Raw genomic sequence first — 9,395 nt, 5'->3', positions numbered from 1 at the left:
CCTCTGACTTCAAATCAAATTTCAGCCCAGGAGTGGCTGGCCGAGCAACGCTCAGAGGGTCTCGCTTGCAGAGCCGGGTCCGGGCCAGACGGCAGGGTCACAGCTCTTGGGTTGCATCTCTGTGGTGGCCAGCTTGGTCACCCATCTGCACCCTGAAAACTATGGCCCACGGTGGGGTTTGTAGGCAGAAGCTTTCTTTGGGTCGGAGCTGCCGTTACATTCAGTCTGAGGTGCTGGGGCATGTCAGACCCCGCAGAGCCTTGGAGGAGCAATGAACAAATGGAGGGTGGGTGCAGGAGATGCTGCCACTGGGGCTGGGGTGCAGGTGAGGAGCCGAGACGTGGGAGGGGTTTTGCCCAATTGATTACCCACTCCTGGTCTTCGCTGCTGGCGATGGGAGGAGGCAGTGGGGCCTCTCGCCCCGGTTGGCCATGGAGGCAGCTGGGCTTATCCCGTGGCCTCAGGGAGGAGCCGTCAAAGTGGCCAGGCAGAGACTCCTCCCCACGCTAACGTGGCATCCCGGAGGGCTTATGCAACCCTGGCCAGGGCCAGCACCACATGGGCCACGCTCCACCATCCATGGAGCCTCCTCTGGACTCTGCACCCACCTGGTCTTTGTCCTCTCCCAGGCTGGGCGGGAGGAGACAAGAGGGACCCAACAGAGCCCAGGGGCCCAAACTCTCCTCCAGGCATCACTGGGGGGTATTTTCCCCAGCCCAAGAAACTCATGATGCTGCTACAGGATTGCAGGGAGGGAGGTAAAAAGTTTGCCAGAGTGGCCTGCTTTGAATTTATGGAGGTGCTGAGGGTTAGTCTCAGACCTCTCTACACCCCACAGCTCTCTTGTGAGCAGCATGGATGCAAAATGCAATCAGCAGCCAACACTGAGCGATAGCCTGGGCCGCACTAGAAAGGGAGTCACAAAACTCTGTTTAGACAGCGACTCGGGGCTGAAGTCCCCACTTAGGAGGGGATGGTGACCATGGAGGCTTCTCTCGTTTTATATTCAGCAGCCCTCTCTGTGCCCAGGATGAGCTGGTTTCCAGTGTGTCTGGCAAAGCGTTGGCTTCTGTTCATTCCTTTAGGATACAGAAGGGTGTAAGTCCCTGCTTGCTAAAATCTTTTTTTCAGCCCTGTTTTCCTCTGTTCAAAATCAGCTCCTGCTGCGCCCCATTGCTCTGCCCCTCACGCTGCTGTCTGCCCTCCGTGGGGCTCTTGCAGAGCGGTGCCAGGCATTCCCAGTGCCAGCCGCCCCCCTCGCAGGATCTCCCCCGAGCCCCTCCGGCGGGGGGGTGCTGAGCTCATGGCAGCCCAGCTGCCGGCTCCAAAGAGCATCGTCTTGGGCAGCAGGACCACGGCAGGTCCACAGGGAGAGAGACTTGCACCAGTGACATGCACTGTGGGCCAGGCTCTTCTGCCGGAGCAGCTCTGTGTTGCAGGGCTCCTGAGATGTTATTTCAGGACTTTTGGCCACCATGGTCAGGAAAGACCATGCCTTTGCAAAATGGCCACAGGCTCACAGACACTGCAATGTCCTCTGTGCACAGGCTCTGCCTCCAAGAGGATGTTGTTTTTCAAATAAACTTGTTTTCCCATCTCCAGCGCGAGACAGCTCTGCAGAGCTTGTTTGCTCAGACTCTTTTCGTGCTCCTTCTTCCTCCAAACACAACACTGGCAGCTCTGACTGTCTGCTGGCTCCTAGCAAACTTGTAATTCCCTGACCCCAGCTTACTGTATGCCCAGGCTTTGAAACTCAGGGGTTTTTGGGGCTTGGGGAAATGATCTCAGAGGGCCTTGGTCTGGAGTTGGGTTCTTCTTAATGCCATCTTCCACGTGTACAGGCAGTGCCCTCTCCTCCAGGCTGGGCACTGCCGTGTGTCTGCCTAGCGAGCATCACTGAACCTCAGAGCATCTTCCAAAGCAAACAAGCCCCTTGGGAGAAGCCCAGGAGAAGCCTTCACAAGCCAGGGGATGGCAGCAAGGGAGGAGACGGCCAGATTCACCAGTACTTTTCCACCTGCCCCCTGCAAACCACCCCTCCAGAAGAGAAGAACCAGTGATCCCTCCCGGCAAACGCCAGGAGAGCTCTCAGCAGCCTCCAGAGCAAATAAAGGCAAGGGGAAGGGACGGCGTGTACCCAGCGGGAGAGGAGGATGCTGCTCAGCTGCAGCCTCACCAGAGCAAACGGGGTCATCCACCCCCACCCACAGCCCTTCTCCCCCAGGGCCTCCATCCCGCCACAGCAGCCATCACCATCACCCCAGGCCTCCGACGTCCCTGGGAAGCTGCCCTCCATGCCCTGACACCTATTTTGCATGGGCACCCGGCCGGGGCTGGGTGAGGTCCTGAGATTGGAAGGAGGATTTCAGCCCCTGCGTGGCCAAACCTTGCTAAATCAGGACGCACAGCCCAGCCTGGCTGGTGCCTGGCAGCACAGCGTCGGCATGGTTTTATACCTGGAGAGCTGCCGTGCACGGGGAGGAAGGGAAAGGATGCACTGGCAAATTAGATGTCCATCCATGCTTGCTGGGAGAGAAGATGACACGCGTCCAACAGTTTCTGTCCCAGCACCAGCAAAGCCATCCATCCGCCCAGCCCCAGGGACCGGTGGGCTGCGATGCCCTGGCCACGCAGGTGGAGCGGAGGAGGGCGAGCGGAAGGGAGGCAGCGGAAGCCTTGGCAGAGGGACAAGTCCCCTCGCTGGCAGGAGACAAGCCGGGGGTGTTCCTCTCTGCCGGCGGCCGGAAGGGAACGGGCAGCCCTCGCTGTCAGGAGTGGGATGCCACCGGCATATTAAGCGGCCAGCTGAGCTCCTCTCTGCCCTCGTACAGAGGGGCTCAATCCTGCCAAACAGGAACCGGGAGGGGGGACGAGGACAGGGCGATTTCACCAGCTGCGCTCTCCTGGCTCGCATCGCGGCCGGTGTTAGCTGGGCTGCCTGGCTCGCTCGTCCTACAGGCTCCCTGCAACAGCCCACGCCGGAGGGTGCACGGGGCTCATCCTCCTGGGGCTCATCTCCCGGCAGGACACAACCCCAAAGCACCTTGGATCCCTCAAACCCAGTTTGGGGACCTTCAGGTCTAAGCAGCAAAGGAAAAAACTATAGCAGAGACCCCAACATTTGGGGGTGCTGGGGATGGGGGACTCGTGCCTGATATCCCTAGAGATGTCTGTGTCCATGTGGGAAGGGGTTTTCTATGGGATTTAATTCTCAAGTGCCCCATCTCACTGTCTCTCTGTTCTCTCTTTCCTTCTTCCACTTTAATTTCTCCTCTGATTGACAAATAAAATGGTAGAGAGTTTTGTTGCCCATACCTGGGGCTCATATCAGGGGCTATTAACATGAAATTTATTTTTTTTTGTCCAAGAAAATCCTGTGAAGGACAGGGGAACTGCCATTTTGAGTGCAATTTTTCTAAAGGCATCCAGGAAAGCAACAGAAATCTAAGTCGCCGCCATCCTGGTTTGCAAAATCAAAAGAATTTGTCTTGGAAACATGATTTGGCTTAAGGTTTCGGCTAGAAAAGCCAGCATGTGGGTCTGTAATATTGAACAGATGAGGCAGGAAACTACGAGAACGCCCTTTTCTAAGTGTCAGACCGCCAGCCGCGAGCTCAGCCTGGAGCCGAGTGGCACACGGCGGCCTCCTTCCTCATCCCTCCTTTTCCTCTCCTTTATTCAGGGTTTCCTGAAAGATGAGGGTCTGGATTTTTTTCCTTCTCTGCCTGGCAGGCAAAGCCCTGGCTGCACCGGTAAGTATGGGAGACAACAGAGCTACTTCTCTGCTGTCAGGGTTGTCTGTCCGATATATCTGATGGGGATTTTCTTTTATAATGAATAAAGCCCTGAGGGATGGGGGGCTGCGGGGGGAGAGGAAACCTGAGGGTCACCCCCCTTGGGACCATCCTCCCCATAGACCCCAGCTCATGGTCCTTTTCCCCTGCAGCAGGAGGCTCTGCCTGATGAGACAGAGGTCATCGAAGACCCCACCACAGAGGTAGGTGACTCTGCTCCTCTTCATCACCCATCCCTTGCAGCACCCACCACGCTGGGAAGAGCATCTCCAAAGCATGGGGGAGCAGGGGCAATAGGGGGGCTGCTCTGCCCCCCAGGAATGGAGCCCAGCTCTTTTTGCACTCCTGCCAGAAACACTGACCTCTTTTGCAGGAGCCCGTGGGGGCTAACCCCGTCCAGGTGGAGGTGGGAGAGTTTGAGGAACCCACAGAGGATGTAGAGGAGATTGTCGCAGAGAGTAAGTCGCTTTTCCCCTGCTCTCCAGCAGGCAGAGACACCATCCTTCCCCTGGGGAGCTTTAGCCACCCCAAACAGTGAGGGACTTCTTTGGGATGGGCTCTAGCACAAGGATGACACCAACCTAGATGCACACTTAAAAGCAAAAGAGGTACATGACCTCTTTCCTGCACTGGATTCTCCGTAACCCCTTTTTTGCAACAGAAAAGCCATTGCATTGTGTGGCTACAGAAAGAAGCCCAGGATTAGCTCAAGGGCTACCATGGGCTTCTGGAGACCCTCACATCATCCCAGTGCAAGAAGAGATGCTTGGGGCTGTGTCTGGTGAAGTGTCTCTCTTCCCTCTGTGCTGAGATGCCCCTGGGCAGCTTGTGGGAGGTGAGGATGGGGCAGGTTGTGACTTTGCTCCCTGCCATCTCCCAGACCCCTGCCAGAACCACCACTGCAAGCACGGCAAAGTGTGCGAGGTGGATGACAACAACTCGCCCATGTGTGTGTGCCAGGACCCCTCCAGCTGCCCAGCCACCGCCGGCGTCTTCGAGAAGGTGAGGGCAGAAGCTGCTTGATGGACCGGCAGGGGAGGGACCTTACATGGGACATTGTCAGAGATGGTGGGGGAGACAGGCAGAGTCAGGGTGGCAGATGCCCATCCCGCCCCCGCCCGTAGTGACCAAAGAGCAAGGAGCCGTTATCCACCCCAGGAAACAAGTTAAACATCTCATTTGGAGGCTCTCCCTGCCGACCCCGCAGCAGGGCTGGGCTTCACTGTCCCTCATGCAGCATCTCCCCATCCTGCGCAGGTCTGCGGCACCGACAACAAAACCTATGACTCCTCCTGCCATTTCTTTGCCACCAAGTGCACCTTGGAGGGAACCAAGAAAGGACACAAGCTGCACTTGGACTACATTGGGCCTTGCAAATGTAAGTGGAGCCATCCCTCAGACAAGGGGACCCCTAAACTGAGCACAGACCCCTTGCCCATGGACTCAGGGAGACCAAAGGTCCAGGCAGACACAGGGCTGAGGCGAGAGGGCACTGGGGCTGTGTGTCGGGGGTCTGGGGCTGCGTGCCCAGGCTCTGTGCTGACCACCGTGTATGGCTTCCAGTCATCCCTGCCTGCCTCGACACGGAGCTGACCGAGTTCCCCCTGCGCATGCGGGACTGGCTCAAGAACGTGCTGATTACCCTCTACGAGCGCGATGAGGACAACAACCTGCTGACTGAGAAGCAGAAGCTCAAGGTGAGGAGGGACTGGGGCAGGAGCCTGGGAGCTCACCCCATCAACAGAGTTCAGCACACATGGGGAGCCCACCCAGAATGACCTGTGGGCACCCTGTGTAAAGCCCTTCCCAGGCTGCACCCCATTCCCGTGCTGACAAGGTCTCCCTGGCCTCTCCTGTGGCAGGTGAAGAAGATCCACGAGAACGAGAAGCGCCTGGAGGCCGGTGACCACACTGTGGAGCTACTGGCCCGCGATTTTGAGAAGAACTACAACATGTACATCTTCCCCGTGCACTGGCAGTTCGGACAGCTGGACCAGCACCCCATTGATGGGTGAGTGTTGGCAGAGCAGGATGGAGGCCCCTGCCAGGACCCTTTCCTGATTGAGGACCAGGGTGATTTGGTGGCAGATGGTGTCAAGGCAGGCTGGAGATGTGACACTAGTGGGTGGGCTGGTGGCAGAGGCACAAGCAAAGCGCTGTGGAGGGACAACCCCCGCACATATCTGGCAGGGGCTGGGGCAAGCTAGGCTGGGTTTTTGGCAAACCAGAGGCAGTTTTGCCTTCTGCAAAAAACTCTTCTGCAGAAAGAGGGACTACCCCCAGCCCCAGCTGCTCCCATCTCCCTTGGGTGTGGAGTTTCTGTCTTCTCAGATTTACTGTCGTATGACAGTTCCCCAAAATATCTTAGTCCAAAGACCCCAGGATAACTTCAACAGCTGAAAGAGCAGCTGCTGGCTTAGCCGTGAGCTGGCGTTGGGCGCGAGAGCCATCACACACACAGACCCATGGGGTGGGGGCAGCTGGTGATCAGCTGGTGAGGCCCCCCAGCTGCTGGCTGTTTTGTGACTGGCACAGCCACTTGCAAAAGCAGACGCCAGTCCTTGACCTTCATGACACTCAGTGGTAGATACTGGGAGGGCACTGGGACAGCAGTCAAACCAGACAGGGAGCTGGGGCCAGCAGAGCATCTCCGCTCCCGTGAGAGGGCGGCTGGCGCTGGCGGGCGGCACGTTGACCATGCGATCACCTTGGCAGGTACCTGTCCCACACTGAGCTGGCCCCGCTCCGTGCCCCCCTCATCCCCATGGAGCACTGCACCACCCGCTTCTTTGAGGCTTGCGACCTGGACAACGACAAGTACATCGCCCTGGAGGAGTGGGCCAGCTGCTTCGGCATTAAGGAGCGTAAGTACTGAGTAGGGAGGGAATGGGGGTGGAGGGGACACCAAAAAGCACCCCCAAAGCCCCCACTCAGAATGAAGCAATGCATTACAGCCAGTCCTTGGGAGGGAAAAGCAGGGGAGAGTGGGGAGGGGGGATCGCAGGAGCACTGGGACCCTGGGAGCATGCGGGTCCAGGGCAGCATCTGCCTCCTAACCTCATCCCTCTTTTTTCCTTCCACAGAGGACATAGACAAGGATCTTGTGATCTAAACTCCCAGCTTCCTTCTTTGCTGCCAACTTTGTCTTGTTGTAACCTTCCCACTTCCTCCGGTTTTTAAACCGCTTTTGTTTTGTTTTGTTTTTCCCTGGGAACAAGGTGCTAATATAGATCTAAACATATGTAGTAACGGTGCTAAGAGAAATAACAGTCCTCATCCATAGCCTAATCTATCACCACTAGATTACTCACTCAGCTGTTTCCACACGCTCTTACCAGCCCTTTCTCTCTCTGACATGTCTTTACCATTGACTGACCCTGTTCCTGTCCTAAATATCTGCTCTGTCTCTGTATCCGCTCTTGGATTCACTTCTCTCAACTTCTTACTAACAGCATGTTCTTGGACATGCCAGTGTAGACGCAAAGACCTCTCAGCTGATTCACCGGCCCCAGTTACAGACCGCCAGCAAGGGAAGGCAGAGCCAGAGGATGTAGGAGGATTGGGCTTTTCGAGCAGAGCAGCTGTGGGTGACGTTGTGGTCACCCAGCTCGTGGTAGGGAGAGGGGTGAAAAAGACATAGAGTGGAAGGATTTTGTTTTCCTTTTTTTTTTTTTTTTTTTCATTCCCAGGGCTTGAATTTAACAATCACTGGGCACAAAAAGAAGGGCTAATCAAACAGATAGGAAAACACACAAAATTTAAAACAAATATAATGAAACGCATCCCATCCTGTAAAATCCTCTCGAAAAATAAAGGTTTGAAATTGCTACGTGCTTTACAATTACTCAGTGACCATACTGCTGTCGTGTTTTCTGTGCTGCAAAGGGAGCTTGGGTGCGGCCGCCTGTTCCCCTGGGGTGCGTGGGGCTGACCTTGCTGTTGCCATTCTGCTGTAGCTGAGATAAAGCTCTTGGCTCTCCCCACAACAAGGTGCCCTTGAGCACTTCTCACCTCTGCCTTGGTTGTGTTTAAATTCCAGCCCTGCTCTCCCAGGGAAGCTGTGTCAGGCTTGGAAGGGACATTTCTGCTCAGAAAGAGGCGTGCTTGCCACACGCTCGAGGGAAAGGCTGTAGTATTTTTTTTCCTGTTGTGGATTTTGGGGTTTAAGGGATGGGCGGGAGGGAAGGGAGAAGGTATTTGGATTTTGCTTTATAGAGAGGGTCCTGACAGGAGCAAAGGCATGGTTAAGTCTCACAGGCTGACAACTCTTTTTTTTTACCTCTGAATATTCCCTGTGCCTTATATTATTAAATTCCTGCCACAGTGTGAGCAACCTGATAAGTCTCTGTAATAAAAAATACTGATTTGAAACACTGATAATAAATGAGCTTGCAATGTTCCTCTGTTCCATCCCACCCCGACGAGGGGGATCGCACGTGCACCGCCAGCCCCACGCACACGCTCAGGTTCTAACACAGGCACCCCAGCCCCAGCAAAGAGTCTGGTCCAAGGTAAGCTGAGGTGCTTCTGCCCGTCACAGCCCGTCACCTCAACTGTAAACGGGCTCGTGGGGGGATATCGGATGGGTAACGCATGGGCAGATGGAGCTGGAGCAATGGCGGCAGACAGGGTCACTGCCGCAGCCAGCACAGACGCTCGCATGGCTCTGAGGCCTTGCTCTCATGAGCAATAAAATCCCTGGGAAAGGTGAAAAGGCACAACAGTGGAAAATAAATGCTCTCATTTGCACAGGCTAAAAATACCCATGCTGCAAGAGCTCTGGTTAAACTGTGAGGTCCCGCTCTTAACAGCCCCTTGCTGGGTGCGTGGGCTCCACGCGGAGCTGTAGGGTCAGTCCCTGCCCGGGCTCGCTCCTGGCTGCAGAGCCCTGGGCAGGTCCCATCAGGGACGGTGACTTTGCAGGTGCTTTGCCAAGTGGTTTGAGCCCAGTGGGTAACCTGCTGCCCAGAGGGGCCAGGCGAAGGTTTTTCCCCCCTGCCTTGAACCCCAGGTCTCGTCCCACCCGGTCACGCTCGCTTCCCGGAGCCGTTAGCCAGAGGGGGGGTTCTCGATGGAGACACAGTGATGCCTCCCCGCCTCGGAGGTTGGCATTGCGATGTGGCAGGCCTGGCACAGCGAGGGGCACCGCTTCAGGGAGGAGGACAGGAAGACAGGCGGGGACTGGAGGAGAGCGGCCGCCCTGGGCAAACCTGCTTTCCAGTCGCTCCCTCTCAGCCAGAAACTCCTGCTCACGCTCCCCCGCCAAGACACAGCCGTATTCTTTCCAGCTCCAGCCTTCCCCACCTGCGCCACCGGACGGACTCGGGCGGCTTCGCTCCCGTGCAAGGGAAAAGGGAGGAGGACAGGAAGACAGGCGGGGACTGGAGGAGAGCGGCCGCCCTGGGCAAACCTGCTTTCCAGTCGCTCCCTCTCAGCCAGAAACTCCTGCTCACGCTCCCCCGCCAAGACACAGCCGTATTCTTTCCAGCTCCAGCCTTCCCCACCTGCGCCACCGGACGGACTCGGGCGGCTTCGCTCCCGTGCAAGGGAAAGCCTTCCAGCCCTCCTCCCCTCTGCCTTCCCCGCTTGTGCAGGAATTGG

General features: G+C 56.6%; 1 protein-coding gene across 2 annotated transcripts in view; it reads left to right on the top strand.

The window, feature by feature from the left end:
* The window catches only part of SPARC (secreted protein, acidic, cysteine-rich (osteonectin)), a 9,987-nt gene extending 2,588 nt beyond the window's left edge, over positions 1-7,399 (top strand). The window contains exons 2-11 of one of the 2 annotated variants that reach the window (XM_010297395.1): positions 3,683-3,752; positions 3,947-3,997; positions 4,168-4,252; positions 4,675-4,796; positions 5,052-5,172; positions 5,358-5,491; positions 5,657-5,805; positions 6,510-6,658; positions 6,878-7,249; positions 7,307-7,399. In XM_010297395.1, the coding sequence (XP_010295697.1) occupies positions 3,696-3,752; positions 3,947-3,997; positions 4,168-4,252; positions 4,675-4,796; positions 5,052-5,172; positions 5,358-5,491; positions 5,657-5,805; positions 6,510-6,658; positions 6,878-6,906 (897 nt within the window). In that variant the 5' untranslated portion in view covers positions 3,683-3,695 and the 3' untranslated portion in view covers positions 6,907-7,249; positions 7,307-7,399. Of the gene's footprint in view, positions 1-3,682; positions 3,753-3,946; positions 4,010-4,167; positions 4,253-4,674; positions 4,797-5,051; positions 5,173-5,357; positions 5,492-5,656; positions 5,806-6,509; positions 6,659-6,877; positions 7,285-7,306 lie in introns of those variants that run through there. The other variant, XM_010297394.1, reaches the window with a different exon arrangement.
* Positions 7,400-9,395: the final 1,996 nt, after the last annotated feature.

This window comes from Phaethon lepturus, unplaced genomic scaffold (genome assembly GCF_000687285.1).
Source record: "Phaethon lepturus isolate BGI_N335 unplaced genomic scaffold, ASM68728v1 scaffold37061, whole genome shotgun sequence".
Classification (NCBI taxonomy): domain Eukaryota; kingdom Metazoa; phylum Chordata; class Aves; order Phaethontiformes; family Phaethontidae; genus Phaethon; species Phaethon lepturus.
This window is presented reverse-complemented; position numbering and strand designations above follow the sequence as displayed.